Source organism: Genypterus blacodes, unplaced genomic scaffold (assembly GCF_046128005.1).
Source record: "Genypterus blacodes isolate CSIRO-AG114 ecotype Tasmania unplaced genomic scaffold, CSIRO-AGI_Gbla_v1 ptg000048l_1, whole genome shotgun sequence".
Classification (NCBI taxonomy): domain Eukaryota; kingdom Metazoa; phylum Chordata; class Actinopteri; order Ophidiiformes; family Ophidiidae; genus Genypterus; species Genypterus blacodes.
The window spans coordinates 1,323,201-1,342,594 of NW_027466861.1; the positions used below are offsets into that span (position 1 = coordinate 1,323,201).

Below are 19,394 nucleotides of genomic sequence, written 5' to 3' on the forward strand. Positions count from 1 at the left end.
TAGGACCTAAAGGTTTCTGATTAGACCCTGATCGCTACCAGATCTCTGTGTCACACACAACTCATTCAGGTTCAGAACCCGAACCTGGGTGCTGGCGGGTCCTACCCTTGGATCGCTTCCAAACCTTCCCAGCGAGTTCCATTGTCCGTGCCTCCTGCTGAATTATGACAGTGTTTTGAGAAGCTCTTGGCAGCGTGGAGAGGCAGAGGCCATTCACTCTGCCCAGAAGGAGGCGGCCATGATATGTGACAAGTGCTTTGTGAAGAGACCTTGCTGGAGCCAAAGGACGCCTCAATGAGTCCTTTACCTCGGCCCGGAATAAATCATCCACAAAGTGTCAAAAGACCACTCGTGTTCCATCCCAGACTGCTGTGGCGGCACAGAGACACTCCATGGATGAATATTGGATGAGGGACAGCTGGGACATTTTTGAGCGACATAATGCTATTGTGCCGTCTCTGCCTGTGCCGTCCATGCCAGAGACTTGGGCCAAATATTGAAATACCACCATTGGGAACATATGAGGGATCGGATCCATAACGGCAGGAAAGAGAGGAAAGAGATGTTGTTAACGAAGTTTGAGATGACACAGGTTCCTTTTTTGTGTCCTACGTCCATCACTTTGTGTCATCCTCAGTCTGGTCCTGTCTGCTCCCTCTTGTTATACACTTAAGCTCCCCGTTTTGGATTTATTTTGTGACACCTTGGTGGAATTCGAAGATTGTCTGGCACATGGTTAAGCATACAGATTGACAGCAGAGGAGCAGAAGACGCTGCCGGGGTGGAAACCAGGCACAGCAGGGAAACATCCAGCAAAGCAGACCTGCTGTTTTCTGTCAGTCAGTATGTTTACGTGCAGCCTACAACTTTGATTATACTGTGATTCAGTCAATAAATAGCTTTTTTTCACGTAGGAACCATAATGCTGCAGAAACCGGCACCAATCAATGTATTTAGAGCTTATTCTGAGTGACAGAGTGTGATTGTGGGAGTGTAAGCTGATTTAATTGGGCATCTCCTCACCTGGAGGACTCTCCTCATCTTGCCATGAGATCCTCTCTTCTTGAACGTCACAATCAGATAAATGCTGTTCATGTGTACAGCCGACTTCAGACTCTCTGTGTATGCAGTCGGGTTCAGACTGCACGCATGAGCAGTATGAAGAAGCCTCCAGACGCACAGCGTGAGCAGCGCCGGATTTTAAAATTCAGCGAGGCTCTCCTTCTCTCTCTCACTATGTATATATAGTAGCTTGTAACTTGCTGTAGGCTACAAAACAAAACAGGATGCACAAGTGGTGCACACAGGATCCCCGCACTCAGTGCTTCGGTTGACTTGCGCGGACATTTAGATGATATTTGCAGTAGCGCGTCGCTGTTCTGCCCGGCAGCAGCGACGCCATTATGTGAAAGACAAACGAGCTCCAGCAGCGACAGTCACGCAGCGTTCGGCGCCAGCAAAATACAAACTCATGACATTACCTCAAACCTGCGGGAGGGGAAATGTTTGCTGTTGTTTGCCTGAATTGCTGTATTCGCGGCACCGTGAGCGGCTTTGGCCTGTGTTTGACTCCTTTTTTGCGGGGCGTTTTAAAGATCTCAGCTCTGTTAAAGCTGGAGGTCTAAGCTTGCGGCTCCGTCAGTCCTCACACGGAGCGTCGCCTCCTTTCTTCAGCGTGAACTCAAAGCAAATCCCCTGCTGACACAAGCCGCCTGCTGGATTTCTTTCACCTTCTCTTCACTCCGGCTCATGTCAGCCCCCCCTCCCCCCCTCTCTGTCTCTGGGTAGGCCGTGTCAGCTGGGTCTCTCCTCAGGTCACCGGGGACGCGCCGCAACCACAACTTAATTACTCACAAACTTCTGGGAGGAACACATAACGGAGGTAATCACTGCGGCTCCACTGCCAGAGGTGATGTGCGAGCTGCTCCCTCACTCTGTCAGCGTGCATTTCATCCCCGGGGGCTGCATTCTCCATTTTGCTCCTTTTCTCACCTCCCATCATCCCTCGTCCTCCCCTGAGGAAGTTTCAGTTGGTGGCCTTTCTTCGGGCTGACTGATGGCAACTCCGTGGGCAGACCTCATCCCCACATAATTACCCATAAGACCCTTGGAGAGAGTGACAGAGGCATGGACGCTGTGTCCGTCACTCTCTCCGCTTTATTCCGGCGCCACTGGATTATCGTCCAGCGCAGTGATTTTCCAGAAATTTGATACATTTTTAATTAAATAAAAACTTTTACTTGTGGTTGGTCCATGCAACATGACTTCAAACCCAGACGGGCCTGTGGGAGGCCTGATCGGTCACAGTTTAGCTTGAGAGCTTCTGGGTAACAGAGTTGGTCACGGCACAAAACCCAGACGTGATGTGAAAACACGGGTCTGCACACCAACGAGCATGAAAGACCTCGCCGGGATACACAGAGAGTCTTCCGAAGGTACAACGAGTCGGTTTGACAGACAGCAGGAGACACGTCTGTCAATTTGAAAATTTATTTTCATATAAAAAGACACTATGAAAACATTAGAGGACTACTTTGTACAATCTTATGTATCAAAAGAACCAAAATGAGGGAGAAAAGGAAAGGGAGGAGTTTTTTTCCGTAATCGTAGAAATCAGCTGGAATGCTGTGTGGTTGTAGCGGCCGGTTACACTTAAGCATCGAAGGCTGGAGGTGAAGGTGCAGGTGGAGGTGAAGGTTGGAGGCCACCTGGAGTTTATAGCTGCAAATCAGGTCGTGTTTCATGTCAGATTTTACATTGTCATTTACGGGCTGTTGCGTGAGACACACGAGGGAAAACAAGACGACCACAAGACTCTGACCACCAGAGTTTAACCACTTAAGCCCCGGGTCAGCTTGGTAAAGCTAGGGCTTCTAGATGGGTCTAAGGGGACTTCCAGGTTCTATGAAATAACTGTCCACTGTGTGACAATGTAGTTCTGGGCAACTGGGAGGGATAGAAAGGGGGTTAGTTACTGCACTTCCATCTGTAAAGGTAACTTTTTTGTTGAGAAATCTGAGGTGTTTTTGTTGAGTGTGAAGTTATTTATAGTTACTTCTACATGAGGAGTTCTTGTTTCAGTCTCAGTGTTTACCTGCTGGATCAACACAGACTGAACCCTCTGTCAGAATGAGACGATCCAGGGAACGTGTTGTATTTTATTCCCCCTTGTGGGCTTAAGTGGTTAATATGACACATACAAATTAAAATTGTGAGGGTGCACGATGATTCTTGGGTGAAAGAAACGCTGGAATATCTGAAATCAATCGATCGATCAGGATCTCACTTACCGTCGTTGAGGATAGAACCCGTCACAATCACAACAGTGTAAACCTCATGGGTCGACGAAGGAGGTGAATAAAGGGAACAGTGGGCTGGAATTAGTCTCTCTTTCCACAAGAAGCATTTCTATGTTACCATGGGAACAACAGGTTCATCTGAAGCTTTCTTAAAATATTTATTCAGAATTAGGAAAAGAAAATGATTGCCGATCACTCTGAGCGAAGGTGAAATCCTTTACACCTGCTTTCCTCAGTGCAGTGCAGTGGACCCCGACGCGGCGCCTCAGAGAAAGGTCAGGGCCGGATGTGATCGTGGCCCTGTGGGCGGGGGCCAGGGGGGGGGGACCCGCCCGTCTCCTCCCTCCCGCCAGCTGCAGGTTTGCTGGAAAGGTTAGAAGGGCGGGGCTCTCGTCTCGCCATCTGCGCCGTGCCGCACCGCGACCGCGTTAGCGATCTTTAAACAGATGGTTTGAGGGCTGCGCTGGAAAATGTCAGGACAAATCGCCCCCCCCCCCCCCCTCGATAATACAGTTTGAGCATTCGCCTTCTTAATATCTCTCTTGCTCTCTCTCTCTCTCTGTTCTTCCTCTTTTACCTTGGATACCCTTCTGCTCTTTCATGCTTTTCTCCTCTCAGTACGTTTACATGCACACTTTGCTCCAAGGCAAAAATGAATACATAGCAGGAATGAATGGATTCCATCATTCTCTTACTGTGCACGCTCTATCTGCCAGGTGAGGAATGTACAGTATACAAGACAACTCAGTGTTTGCACGATTGAGTAAATCAACATCACACCTGCGTCGCCACCTTTGTGCGGGACTCTCGCCGCCCTGGAGAAGTGTCGCAACGCCACAAACAACAAATTGCGGCCAAGACGAAAGTTTGAAGCTCGAAGGTAAAGCGAAAAAAGAAGACGATGTTTGGAACCTTTTTTGAAACAACGTCCGGAAAACATTTCAAGGTCTGAAGCCAATCTGAAGGGCGACCGTGGAGGAGATGAGGGAGTGAAGCAGTGATTTGGACCCGATTATATGGAATCAAAGCTTCCACATGCATGTAAACACACTGACTGATTGTGTCTATCGAGCTCATCCTTCCTGTTCACATACATCAGGACGCAGCGTCACCTCGCAGCGCTACCGCCTGTGCACCTGCAGATCAGCGAGAACCGAAAAGCGACACATCTCGCTTCACTTCACACTATCGACTGCAAGATTTCCTGCCTCCTGGAGGCGTCGCGGAAAGAGGAGAATCACGGTCGATGAAGGTGAAGATGGGAGGTGAATTTCTTGAGGAAAGGAGAAGATTGGGCACAGGTGGCGTCTGCGCTAGTTTTCTCTTCGTTGTGTTCAAACTGCAGACGGTGTTGGCGTCAGAGATCTCCTTGGGTCATCCGGAGCTCAGATTGTTTCCTCAGTAACCGGGGGAAGCAAGGGGGGGGGGGTTGGGTGGCGGGCACGCTGATCGATACTTCGCTCTAAGCGGCGTGAAGCGAACCACAGCTCTGACTGACTGAGACGTCCTGCTTTCTGCCGTAATGTGGCGAAATGGATTGGTTTACGTTGTTATCTGCGAAGGCTTTCATCTCGCTGGCCGTGGGTGGGCGGAGGGGGCCTGCATGACGACGGTCGCTATGGAGTTTCCTCAATCAGGCGGGAAACATGCGGTGCACATTACCTCAGAAAGCTGCATGTGTGTGTGTGTGTGTCTGTGTGTGTGAAAATGATTAATGGGGGTTAAGTTTCACAGGAAATGCAAATAAAAACAGACAAACAAACAAACAAACAAATCCGATTCCTTCTGGAACATTTCGACCACAAAACAACAACTCAGCGGACATTTTTGTTTCAATCATGTTATTTTTGTTTTTTTTTTCATTAAAAAGTGGAGAAACCATACGGGAGAAAACACACAAAGAAAAAGTGGGAACCTGGAAATAAAACAAAAACTGTGGCACATATCAGTGAGCGAGCCCCTTCCCCCCCACCACCACCACACACACACACACACACACACACACACTCACACACACACACACACACACACACACAACCGTCTTTCATCTGGCGGCAAAAAAAGGGAAAATGAACCCAAAACACTTTCTTCATCCATTAGAAGGGAAACAAAGGAGATAAATGAAGAGAGGGAGTCTTGGGGGTGGAGGGGGCGAGCGAGAGCGACCTCAGAGAGACTCTTCTTCCTCTGTCGCTATAAAAAGAACCCAACGGTGCAGAAATATTCTTCTTCTTTCCCCCCCCCCCCCAAAATTAAATCGTCAAACAATCCGAAAGAGATTTTCATTTTTTTCCTTCCTCCAGAATAAAATCAAGACATTTTTTTTTCTCAGAAACAAGTTTTTGTTCTCATTTAAAAATCCCCCCCCTCCCCCCCTCCCCATCGCAGACGTGTGGAGCTTCCTGTTCTTTCTTTCTGTCTTTCTTTCATTTCAAGTCTTTTTTGTTTAGTTTATTTTTTTGCGAAAATAGAGTAGAACAGTCTTCTTTCTGTGTCTGTCCACTGCGGCGGTAAACAAATACAGTCAAGGATCTGATGGAGCTCAATGCAGCGACAGGAGCAGAGCGCTGTGACTGAGCCTGTGTGTGTGTGTGTGTGTGTGTGTCTGTGTGTGTGTGTTTGCACTTGTGTACTTATGAAATAGCTTTTTTTTCCAGAAGTTCAGCATCTCTGTGTGCATCTGTGTGATAGTTTGAGCCTGTGTGCATTACTGTTGGTGTGTGTATATGTGTGTGTGTGTGTGTGTGTGTGTGTTGGTCTTCACACTTCGGTCTGGAAGTCTCCCTCAGACGAGTCGGGCGTGTTGGCGGAGGACGAGTCCCAGGTCTTGTTGTGCAGCTCCATGCGGTCCTTCTGCTCCCCGGGCACGATGGACAGTTCGGGGGTCATGGTCTTGAAGCTGTCCCAGGAGCTCTGATCCTCCGGGGTGGACTTGTCCTGTGAGACGGGACGGACAGAAAGACTTGTTAGCCGGGTTTGAATTTGAGACGCCTGAGGTGCAAAATCTCAGAATCCGTCCTGAAAACGAGCAATTTCTGCTCCAACACTGAACGATCTGGAGATGGATACACACAAACACACACACAGGACGTGAATTCAATCCGTTCGCTTCCTGTTGCAACTTTCGATCGATCAACCTAAAGCCAAACCACCCGACGAACACTACAAAGACTAACCTGGACTCCTTCTGGTTAATATGCAGCCTCGCCACCTTCCTCTCTACACTCACTTCATCTTCATCAGTGCCTCATTCAGCCTCGGTCTCCTCTGCCAATCAGCCAGATTGAGGCGAGCTGATTAGGTCTGAACCCTCTGAGCTGTGGGGTCTGTAAGCGCCGCATGTGGCCCAGCAGCGGAGAGGAGACCCCGCCCCCGCCCCCACCCCCACCCCCACCTCCACGTCACGCATGTCCAAATACACGCCAGGGCTGATTCAACTATAAAAAAAAGGAATTAGTGGCTTTATGCATCAGATAAGAGCAATTATTCAAATTTTTGGCTTTGTTATCTTGCCGGGGTGATTTCACAGATAAGAGCGAGCCGGAGAGACATGAGGGACCGTAAGCCCGAGATGAAGAGGAGACACGGAGAGCGGAGGAAAGAAAAGAGCAATCTCTGCTTCTCACAGATTCGCAGCGATGGACTAGATTACGGCAAATCCTTCATTTACATTTGGAAAAATCGGGATTATCGGTGTGTATTCCAGAACGCTGTGACGAATTTGTAAACACGACGTGAATGAAGCACAGATTTGTTGACTTGAAGGTGAAAATTCATGCGTAGATTGAAAAACACATCTGATATGGGACAGATCTGACCTGCCAATCATCTCAACGCACTGATCGGAATTTCCACCACCTTCCGAGTCTTCCATCTTTTTATTCCACAGGCTGCATAATCAATGTGTTCCATCCTGATTCTAAAGCGGCCCCTTGCATTCCAGCATGTCCCTGGGAACCCAATCATGGCGGCAAGAAGCCTTTAAATATAAATCCTCATCTAAAGTCACAATGAAGCAACAGAATGACACGAGTCCTTGATTTTTCTAAATTAAAACATTCTTAGAGAGTTGCCGTAGCTCTTCAGGCTTCTTCGCTGTAAATTCCTCCCACAGCGAGCCGATCGATCACAACACGTTCTGCTCTCACACACACACACACACACACACACAGGCACACACACGTTGGATTAACACTCTTGCTCAACCTCGCACTCAAACACCGCAGACGTGTCTTGTGAACGTGCCGCCTGCTCCGGGAGCCAATGTGAGAATTAATTAAGCGGCAGCCTCGACGCGCTGTGTGATGAATCACAGCAGAGGACACCGCAAGATCCCAGACTCCTCGGCTGCTTCCTCCCCCTGACTCACTTATCTCCTCCAGCTTTTTGTCATTTCCGTTTCTCAGTCCATCCAAAAAATGCAACCCTCCATTTAATGCACAAAACGGTATAAAGTGCTTACCTGTGAATCATACACACACACACACACACACACACACACACACACACACACACAGTCATACCTCACTGATCTGCAATAGCTCCCCCCCCAGCCCCCCCTTGCAGTGTGATGCTCATGGTCGGAGCACTAGGGGGCAATCTCTGCCTGATTATCATTCTCTCTGCGTCACGGCCTGACAGTTGGTAAAATGAATACAAAGCCATAATCTGGGAGGCTATTTGCATGCTAAACGCTGGCAAAGGAACATTTTGTTATGCAGGCGTGTGGTAATGCTGCAGTTAAGCCAAACTTTATCCCTGTGAGACCGGGCTGACGCGATTGTGCCGCCGCCACGCCGTGTCCATCCAGATCCTGTTTGCCACATCTGCATGCCTTCATTCCTCCTCTTCCCTCCTTAAAAGGGAACAGCTCCCACATCTCTCTCTCTCTCTCTCTCTCTCTCTCTGCCAGATCCCTTTCTACTTACACTCGACGAGTTCTTTTCACCTCCGGCAGACGAAATGCTCCATCGCTTTTCCCTCTGTGGTGACGAAACGGGAGGGAGGGAGAGAGAGAGAAAGAGAGAGATGGAGAGAAAGAGAGAGATTGAGAGAAAGAGAGAGAGAGAGAGGGGGAATCACAGTCACTGACAACTCGGCCCTGAAACAATGGGATTGTTCCTGCACCTTCAGTGGTGAACAAGCAGGTTTTTGCTTTGTGCTTACACCCTCTCTCTCTCTCTCTCTCTCTCTCTCTCTCTCTCTCTCTCAAGAGAGTATCACAAATGTACGCTCACACACGCACACGCACACGGTCTAAACCCATGAACAGCAGCACGTGTGTCACCTGGCACAGAGGAGGATCTATTGCGGTCGTACACACACATTGTCCGCATTGGAAGAAACTGCATTGTTCAGTAAAGTAGCGAGCTGTCAGATTCCAGCGGAGTTGCACACACATATATGATCTACAGATCCAATAGATCCTAAAGTGTTTGAGTGTGAGAGCGCAGCAGCGTGGCCTGTGAGGTGCTGGAGGCGTCTCAGCTCGTGTTTTCTAAATAACGCTGAAAGAGGATAACTACAGGGAAAAGTCTATCAGCACCATCTGCATTATTGATTTTATACTGTATGTTTTAAGACGACACATAAAAGCGTTAAAGCTCTGGACCATAAACTGGACGCTGCTGACTCTGTAGGATCTGCCTCGGGCTCGGACACATAAACCTTTCCTCTCTCTCTCTCTCTCTCTCTCTCTCTCTCTCTCCCTCTCTCTCTCTGTATCTCTGCGGTGTTATCTATCCTTTTTTACGGTCGTCTTATTTTTAAGCAAACTGCATATAGTATCTCTCTCTCTCTCTCTCTCTCTCTCTCTCTCTCCTGTATGCAGCGTTCGGTGTTGGTTGCAAATTCTATGGCCCTAGATCCATAAAACCGTCGACCCAGGTGGCAAATATAAATGCAGATCTGGTTTGTGTGTGTGTGCGTGTGTGTGTGTGGACCAACAGCGGTCAGCTACATCTGAACTGGTGCGGCCTGACGCCTGACCTCATCCGCTCGTCTCCACTTGCTCAGAACGCTTCGGTTGCACTTACAGCTCTCCATGTTCTCTGTTGTTGTTGTTGTTGTCTCTAAACCTTTACTGTACTATAGAATCTCCCTTTTCTTGTTAAATAGTTTCAATTACAGCTTTTCGCTGATGCCCAGGATTCACTTGTATCTCTTTTCGCAGCACGTCGGCAGCTTCTTCCCAAAACAAAGATCAGAAGATGTACACAAACAGCGTGTGCTGTAACCTTCTCCTCAGAGGAAATACAGCAGAATGCAAGCGCGACAAAACGGAACGCTTTGTAGAAAACACAGAGGAGGAAGAAGCGACGCTGCGTGAATATATATAAAGTGCTTTTGAGAGACCTGATGACCTGATGAAGCCCAGTCAGCGCCTTGTTTTGGACCACGGGATGGAGATCATGTCTGGATCTGTGTGAGCAATGTGACAGGCAGGCGTGTGGGAGATGACGGGGGGAGGGAGGTGCGGGTGACGGTGGTGCGAGTGGGTGAACTTTACCTTTGTTGCCGTGGACGCCCTTGGTTCTGCTGACTGTCTGGCTACACTCAAACTGGGACGTGACAACAAGCATGCAACACAATACCCAGTCAGCCAACAAAAGGACATAAAACAGAAAACAAATCATCAGAAATCAATCAAAAAGAAACAAAAACAAAAGGTGTTAAGCAGTAAGGGGAGAGAAATTCAGGTGTGAGGCTCATGACGTTAACACATGAACAAGATGGGCGGTGAGTGACATCACAGAATTGGGTGGAGACCAGAACACGGACGCTTTCACAGCTTTCAGACACTTCTAGATCCTCGAACCAAAACTGAATCTTTTTACAGATGTAATTCCTCTCTGCCCGTCTCTGCGCACGCCGTATATCTCACTCCATCTAATTACATCATCAACGTAATGATATAATCTCGAGTGCCTTTTTCAGCAGCAGCATCATTTATTAGCAGGCATGAAAACAGCTATAATTGGACAGAGAAGTCTTTAGCACCGTTTACCCCTTAGTGGAGAAGGAATCTGTGTCAGGAGTAATAAGGGCCTTCAAAGAGCCAAATGTGTAAGAATGTAGGGCAAATAAATTCCATTAGCACCACGCGCCGCAAACAAACGAGCAATCAGACACCCGAGCCTGTGCCGTGTTGCATTCAGGGTCAGTACGGTGCGGCGACGACCCTATGTTAGACCCCCCCCGCCCTTCGCCCCCCGCCCCCCGTCTTACAAAACACTCTTCATAGCAACTGGGCCCTTTTCGCCTCTTTTTAATTGGCCCAAGGACACTAAATGAGTAAAATTAGTATTGCGGCTCCCTGCGCACGACGCCAGTGTTGGGCTTGTTCCGCCTGGGCTAACCGTCCCCTCATTAGGAGCCAGAGCACTGAAGCTGCACTCCAGCGCCGCTCGCTTTTCATGGCTAATTTGTGTGTGAGGGAGAAAACAGTTGATGAGTTTATACTCATCGTGCAGAAGGGGGCAAGGAAATAATTAAAAACAAGCTAATGAGAGGAATTAATTATTCAATTAATGCCTCAAACGTGCTGCCGAGGGCTGAGCTTTGGAGGAGAGACAGCAGGAGAGAAAATGTCAAGGCGTGAGGGCGAATAGAGGGGAGGATGAGATATGACAAGGAGGAAGAGGAGAGGCCTTATTGCTCTATTGCTGGAATGTGAAATTAAAGCCCTTTAGTCTAATGCCAGAACATTGGCTAGCAGAAGCGACAGGGCTGTGAGCTCGGGGGCAAATTGCCCTCATGGAGTCCACAGAAGCTGGGCCTTTGTTATTTACACAACTTCATTTTAGAGGAAACATCCTCAAAGCAAACACATGAACGCAGGGACGTTTCATTTCAGGGGCTGAACCACACGGCTGGAATATCAATTACAGCCACTACTGTGAACTGTGAATGCATAAAGGGATGACAGCCAGTGTGACCTCTGACCTATGGAGGAGGCTAATGGAAGACTCCTCTCCTCTTTGACCACCATCACTCATTTCACGAGACTGAGGCTCCAACGTTTTCACACACACACACTCCTGCAGCCACCGAGACTGAATTCAGAGGGTCGCGACTTCATCACGACAAAGCTGAGTCCTCATTCTTCCCACTGTGAGCTCGGAACTGCGGGCTGTGTGTCTGCGGAGGAGCAGGCGAGCACGCTTCATTTAATCAAGACCACAGCAGACAACAGGATGGCATTAGATCCCATTTGAGAGCTAAAAAATGCATCAGCTCGGCAATGCAATCTCTCTCTATCACGCACACACACTCGCGCTCCTCGCCACACACACCAGGCGCGACACTACATCACCGGGCACCGCATGGAAATTTGTGTTATGACCTTCTGACTCGTGTGGCGAGGAAAGAAAAAGTCAGGGCAGCTGTGCGGTGATGGAGACCAAGGGGGGGCGGCTCTAAATCTAAACATCAGCGCTGACATTAATGCTAATACACACTGTGGTACATACATACTGCACCAGCTCTGCTCTGCTGTAAGCTCACACACACTCCACACTCCACACCACAGGAGCTCCACTGGACCTCCTGCTTTAGCCGGACTAAGCTTAGACTGATTCAGGTCTTAGTTTGGACCGTGTCACGTGATCGTACCTTGGTCTGGCTAAAGGTGTTGGACTGAAAGCAGACCATTATGTAAAGGTACCTAATGATAATGGACTATAACCCTCTGAAAGTGACATGCAGCTTGTGGTCACCATTAACATTGAAGTGAAGTGAAGCTCACTTTCAATCATCCTCAACACAGCTTGTCCCTGCTAATATTAGCATTAGTGAGCTGTGGGGTGTCAGACACATCTTTCCACATAAACACTCAAATCAGGTTAATGTCCTAGCTTGCAACTGACCTTTGTTAGCCACAGGTAGCTGCGTCTCTCCGAAATGGATTATAAAGGTCGTGCATATGCGTTTCAAAACAACAACAGCAAAGGACTGTGACAGAGGAAACTAGCAAGGTATAATTTTTAACTGAGACAACGTTGGTAACATGGAGACTAATGGGGAGGGAGAGCTGTGATGTAACGTCTGCCTCGACCCTCTTTAGCACCCGTGGGCAAACTGAGCAGGCAGCAGACGGTTAACGACTCGATGGATAGGGGGGAGGGGGGTCGAGGTGATGTGGAGAGAGAGTAGAGAGGGAGAGAGAAATCGAGAGATTGACGTCGGGGGATCCCGTCTGTGATTGCACATGCAATGTCTGAGACCTCTTTAAGCCCGTCGTACTTAGACATGAAATTGGATAAGATGTGAAAGCGGGTTGGGGGTGAGGGGGTGGGGGTAGGGAGGGGACCTGTTCTGGTATCCACCCATCTTCTTGGACACAGCCAACACACACATCCTACCTTTCCGGAGACGAGAGACGGATCAGTTCTGTCCTGACCCCATAAGCCTGTTTGATAGTTCTCAGAGCTTCTCATCAGCACCCAAACAAAATGTTCGGCCCTTTTTTTTAGTGCCGGTGGGTTTCAGCCGGCTCGTTTATGGATAGAATATGGTTTATGGGGTGATTATAAGTCTGTTTGGATGGGTCATTGTTTTTATGAATTGGTTTATCACTGGGTTATGGTGTTTAGGCCGTAAGGTTTATTCCTGGCAATGAAATGGACACAATTTGAGTTTTCACAGGCAGAGTGGTGCTAAAGCCATTACGACGCTAAGCGAAACACACGCACAAACACGCACACACAGGAAAAAGAATCTTCTTAATGTTTATGTTCGATCATGAAACAAAGCCAGTCCTGCAATGACCCACCTTACTAATCCACGGCGACGGAATTAAGCGCTATGTAGTGACAGTGGATCCAGATTGTAGCTTTATATAGACGTACATAAGTATCATACTGTATATGTGGCTGTTTATGAGAGCTGACGTGACATTAATGATGTGAATGCAAAAACACAAGGGGCATGGAACCTTTACACCACAACACCACTAGGGGTCCATTTAGTCTACAGGCGGTGCCAATACAGAAACAAAACTCTTCACCACGGAGGGGAGTAACCTATAGTTTGACACTGTATATAAATCCATATGACACGGAATTACAGGCTACAAATAAAAAAAACATTGTATAAATAAAAATTCAAAAATAAGAAGATGAAGACAAAAAATAATCAGAATTATAAAAAGTGAAAAATAAGCCTAACCCTAACCCATTTAGAAAAATATTAAAATTATTACAAAGAAACAAATGACAAATATATGATAAACTAAAATACTACAAAAATTAGAAATGAAAATATTACTAAACATATGACAAACAATTTCAACACAGGGTCCTATTAAAGTATTTTTAGTTTTTAAAAATTAGTGTTTTGCCAATTCTAGATATGTTGTGAATGATAGGTACATATGTTGTGTATATACAGTGTCAAACCGAGACAGATGCAGCAGCATGTAGTGTTCACACACACACACACACACACACACACACACACACACACACACAGACCTACAGTAGTTTAGCGTGAGTTAGGAGGGCTCTAGGGTTACTGGATTTATCAGGGGGTTTAACGTGGCTTACGTTGACTCTCTTTGTAAACGAGGGACAGTCTCGAGAGCGACGGCTCGGTGTTGTGCCTCGGCGGAGGGGGAGGGGGGACCTGTTGGGGTTGAACACGGGCCGCGATGGTTAGAAGTTAGAGGTAGGTTAGAGGGTGTTTAGGCACTTAGAGAGGAGACAAAGAGTTATGGAGCTTTAAGTGAGGGAGGTTAGCGTTCTCCTGCTAGCTTTACCTGGAACACGGACAGCCTCTATTATAAAGATGCTCAACAGTGCCGGGGCAATTAAACCAATTGACTATATGAAGTTAAGGGTTAGTATCAAGTTCAGCAGTAATTTGAGAGTCCATCCGTGACAACATATCCCAAGAAAATGCAATTATATTTGCTATTATATCACAGCAGTGGTGTAGAACGTGTGGAAATCAGAGTCAGTGTCTGTCAGGTGGCACAGAAAGGAGCTGATTTAAGTTATTAGGAGGTGATTACATCATTACTCATGCAGTAATTCTCTCAACACAGTCGAATGTGCGTCAAATACAAGCAGTGCAACAATGATCTCAAACACAACACAGACAAACCAAAAAGGAACTAAGACACACACAGAAACACACTGATACAACCAGAAACAGAGACACACAACATCTGTAGCCACACACACACACACACACACACACAAGCAGGTTTCTCATCTCCATAATTTTTGTGTAGTCAGCTTCTCTGTGTGTGGAGGAGCCTCTCAAAGTGAGATGTTGACAGTTGCAGGCCTGAACTCAAGCTGGGTCCTGTCAAAGGCCTGACACTAATAGCATTATATGTGTAATTATTCACGTTTAAGTGCACACTCTACTCTTTTAAAATAATGGATTTAGATGAGTAAACCACCTCTGTGCCTCGCTGTCGTCACCGAAAATATACATGGGCACCATTAACCCGTAGGAAACATGGACACCAATTTGCAACAGTTGATCTATTAAAGTCGTCAGGGCTTTTACTCCTTCGCCATCACCTCAAAGCTCACCTGAGCTTCCTCCACAGAGAACCGACGCTTATATATGGCTCATACATTCACAAGCCGCCTGCCATTTCTCTTGTCTTCCATAAAATATTCGCTTGGCATTAATGGATGGGTGAGTCGGCCAAAGCCTCTGAAAATCTTGATCAAGACCTCGAGCAAATGAGGAGTGAAGGGAAAGGCCGGCGGTTTGGCATTGGAAAATGGCTGTGTGTGTGAGTGTTTGTGTGTGTGGCTGCGCGGCATGGGGAATATGAGAGATGTCAGGCTGGCCTCTGTTCTGCAGTGGCGGTGTAAATTAGATGTGAACCAGCTTGCTGCTGATGCCAGGGGAAAGTACACCTATCAAGGCTGACTAACTCATCATGGCTCCGCACGCAGATGAGGCGGATGCGTGTAGGTGCGCGTGTGTTTAAAACTTAATGAAACTGGCTCTCTGAAGGTCAGCGCGGCGCGAACAGGGACTCTTTCGTCTGCCACTAATGGCGCATTAAAGATTCAAAGATGCTTCTGCACCTTACAGTACAGTCACAGGCGCCTACTCAAGCACACACAAACACACACACACACACACACACACACAGACACAACTCAACAAACTGTGGCATAGTCAGAACAAGTCAATCAGACAGGTACAGTAAACCATAATTACAAAGTCATGGACAAAGCACGTTGATTGTGTCAGAAATGGGTTACGGTGAGTTGGTTTGGGTGAGAAATATGATCACATGTTTACATTGCAGCATTTGATCGTCATTAACTGTCTGTGATTGGATGTTCATCAGCTAACAGGCACCGACACGATAAGGGAATGAAAACGAGTCCGAGGCCAAATGCAGCAGATTTATCGACGGGATTAAACAAAGCTTAGCGACTTATATTTTGAGGTACTGTTGTTGTTGTTTCCTTCTTTGTAGATATGATAATTAGCACAACAGCGGATTAATTAAACCACAGTGAAGTTTTTCAGGTTTTGTTGTTTGAACAAACAGAACCTTTAATGCCCAATATGTGCTGCATGTTAACAAACCAGTGAGATTTTAATCATTTATTTCAATACAATGCTACCACAGTGATTATATTTGAGAAATCTGTTAATCTGTTTTAATCACATTTGGTGTAATTCAACATGCTAGCACAGCTCTAGTGGTGACTCTTTAGTGTGAAGTGTGTTAAGTGGCGACCTCTCTAGAGATTCAGGGCTAAGGGCTGTGACGGGGTGCAGGAGGAGTGGCAGAGTGGGGGTGCACGGGTACAGTGGGTTCCCATCCCACGGTTGGGGCGAGGGTCTTACCTTGAATGTGGACATGGCGGGGTCCCTGCTATACCTGTCTATGGTGTGGAACTTGGACGAGTGGTTGAGCTCATGGTACAGCTCAGAATGTCTTTTGCGAGTGTGCATCACTTTCTGGAAGGGAAAGAAAGGAAGGGACAGCAAAAAATGAACCAAAGAGAAATGAAAGAAAAGAAAAGGAGTAGGGGCTGGGGAGGTGTGGGTAATGGGGGGCCAGGCAGAGGAGCAGGGATGAGGGACTGCGGTACGGCCAGCAATGAAAGGGGGTTAGAGAGGGACGCCCAGAGATCGATCGATGGCAGGCTCATGCTCATACATCATTCGCTTCCTCTCGGCCATTAAGAATTTGGCGAGTAGGAGTGCAGCGAAGGAGTCCTTTAGGTGACAATTCGGTGCAAAGACGTGTGGCTGCTGCTTGGTGGTCCCACTGAGTCAACCTGGTGGACTGGGACTTGACCCCTGTCCCTGTCAAAGCATACCTGCCTGCTCTGCCTTCTGAATGCGTGGCTGCAGAGCAGATCTTTGCAGCTCTGCATCTCTGACAGCAAACTGCATTCAGTCAGTGACACTGCTGTTGTCTCTCTGCGCTAACGGGCAGTGCTGGAACTGCCCGGCAGTAGCTAATCGTCAAAGCAGCTTGTGAGGTTGAAAGCGACACAGGGGCAAGATGCCAGGGCTCACACAAAAGCACAGTCACCGGCCAGGACTGGTGCTTAGCACTGGCTCCGATGGCTTCAGAGTGGGCACACGCAGCCCTGCTCAGCTCAGGAGCTAGGCTAGTGCCAGTTTGTTGCATTCTCTAACTATTTTTCTTTCTGTTTTTCTTTGCCGTATTCTTGCCTGAGTCATTCAGAAGCCAAATAGAGATGCGTTAACACCGCACCCTGCAGTGGGAGATTTTCTCCTTACTCAACCACGATCTCATGACTCTAAAATAGATACTGACTGCTATTTTACATTTTCTCAAGAATTTCACATCTGAAGAGGTCACTGACATCATTCTTTTGTAAGTTGGGCAATTCTCGATATATTTGGGTTTGAGTTGACCAGGTCCATAGGTCTGACAATCTTAACTTAGGCAATAGTGAACATATTTGCATGAAGTTACATCAATACTTAGTAACTTTAAGTCCAGGGGCTTTTGGAGGCTTTCCAATGTGTTCCACTGTGTTGCGTGGATCTATAAACTCCATTCAAAGGCCAAAAGGACTGGTAGGCTTATGGACCAGAGGTAAGGAAACACCAAATATGCCCAGAAAGACACAAAAGCCTAGTTAAAAGGTTAATCTCCAGAAAATGTTATACATTTAATACCATTTTCAGAGCATAGTTTTTAATCAATTTGATACGAGTTATTATAATATGGGTTTATACTCTCAATCATCTCAATTCCACCACCAAAACCCTTTGAAAATGGTTTTAGTTTAAACTACTGTACATCACTAAGGTATCCACATATCTTCCCTGGTGTTGTTTGAAAAGAGCGTAGAAGTCATTTGAGAGTTATCTCAAAAGAAGAATGGCCACCGTTTTGAGCCGATCTTACTAAATCTAATTCATGCAGTGGCCACATGTTTGCCAGATAAGGACAAACCATAGTTATTGTTAGTAGCTTATAACAACTCTTACCATCTCTATGACAAATGCCTCCGTGGTGATGAATGTCCAGTCTTTAATAAAGGCTATCTGAAATGGAAGCTATGCAAAAGAGGCCGAAATGTTGCCAACGTTTCTCAAAGGAGTATGGTGCTAGAGACTGGAGATTCACCGGACACCTGGGGGCATTCTACTGAGACCACACCTGACAAGAACACTCACTGGCCAACCCACGTCCATCTAACAAACACACACTCAAGCAGTTAACCAGTCACACACTCATCAACCCACTATCGAAGTACAAGTGTTCATTCAGAGACAAGAAGCGCTCTACTGGGCTGTTTCTTCAACCAAGATCTCCCAATGCCATGATCCTCCATTTAGATAGTTTGTAAAGGGTCAGGGTTAAGGTTTGGTTCACTAAAAAGACAAATCAGGGCAGAAGGTTGAGGTCTAGCAGGACCAATGATTGGGGAAGTTTCAGACCTTGGTTGAAGAAACAGCATACTACGTGTGGTTTGAAACAGTTCATTGTTCTAAGTGCAAAAGAGAAACGGGTGCCAAGGGAGGGGGGGTTTAGCGATGCTGTTTTTGCTCCTCTACTTGTTACTCTAAGTCCTGGCAGAAAGCAGCACACGAAAGCAGAGACAGGCTGAAAGAGGAGATGAGGTCAGAGATCTTACCTCAAAGTCCAGCTCAGAGTACCGTACTCTTTTCCTCTGGAAGAGGAGGAGAGGAGGCAGGGGGAGAGAAGACAGCGGTCAATGACTTCCCCTCCACCACTATCGGACACACACACACACCTCATCTCTGTGCTTCTCTGTGCTTGCTCTCTGTCGTCTTTGGTCTCGGTCTCGCTATATCTCAGTGCCATTGTTAAATAAAAAAGGAGGGATGGCTAGCATAAAACTGCTCCCCAACATGATACAGATATTCTTGCAAATGTCAAGGCAAAAGAAGCAAATTATTCAGTCTATTTCAACTAATGAGATTAGCGAAGTGGAAAACCCAGAAATTGAATGAATGAATTTCTGGGCTCACATACGCTCAAATGTAATCATTACAATCCCAGCATAAATCATCCTCTTTGCTATTTTTGTACATTATTGGAGACATTCCGATCGGGGGGAGCTGCATCAAACATTTGGAGGAATGGTTTTCATCTTTTAATCTTGTTTAGACTCCACTGCTCTCTCTTAAGTGTCTCTGTAGCTACAGTGAGTAGCACACAAGCTGCCAATTTAACAGCTGCAGACATTTCCAACTCATCTGGCCCTGACATTGCAGTGCATTATGTTCCATCCCTGCCTTCCTATCTGGCTCACTGTCTGCCACATTTGCATTTGGCAACGAGAGGAGCTGCTCTCCACGGTATTCATTCTTTGAAAATGCGGAGCTGCTGATCTGATGCTATGGCAGCCAGGGTTTTAAAAGGTAAGACAAAGGCAAACAGATTGAGAAGTAAGCGTGCAGACCTGCTGAGGTCTTATTCCATTTTTTTGCAGAGCACAAAGGAATTAATACCCTCCCACAGTGGAGTGGTAAGTCCTTACCTTAGGCAGGAAATATCTATGAGTTTACTTATTGAGATGATGGAGATCCGACATGCATACACACGTATTACAGCTTAACGTGTACTGTCCGAACCCAATGGGGTGCGATTGTTCA

The 19,394-nt window shown here is 47.0% G+C and overlaps 1 protein-coding gene across 1 annotated transcript in view; it reads right to left on the bottom strand.

Annotated features, from left to right (window-relative positions):
- Positions 1-5,683: 5,683 nt before the first annotated feature.
- The window catches only part of adgrb2 (adhesion G protein-coupled receptor B2), a 114,306-nt gene continuing 100,595 nt past the window's right edge, over positions 5,684-19,394 (bottom strand). Inside the window, exons 32-35 of the mRNA XM_076149910.1 lie at positions 18,410-18,445; positions 16,131-16,244; positions 8,228-8,281; positions 5,684-6,236 (exon numbers count right to left, since the gene is read on the bottom strand). Coding sequence (XP_076006025.1) covers positions 6,060-6,236; positions 8,228-8,281; positions 16,131-16,244; positions 18,410-18,445 — 381 coding nt within the window. The 3' untranslated portion in view covers positions 5,684-6,059. The remainder of the gene's footprint in view (positions 6,237-8,227; positions 8,282-16,130; positions 16,245-18,409; positions 18,446-19,394) is intronic.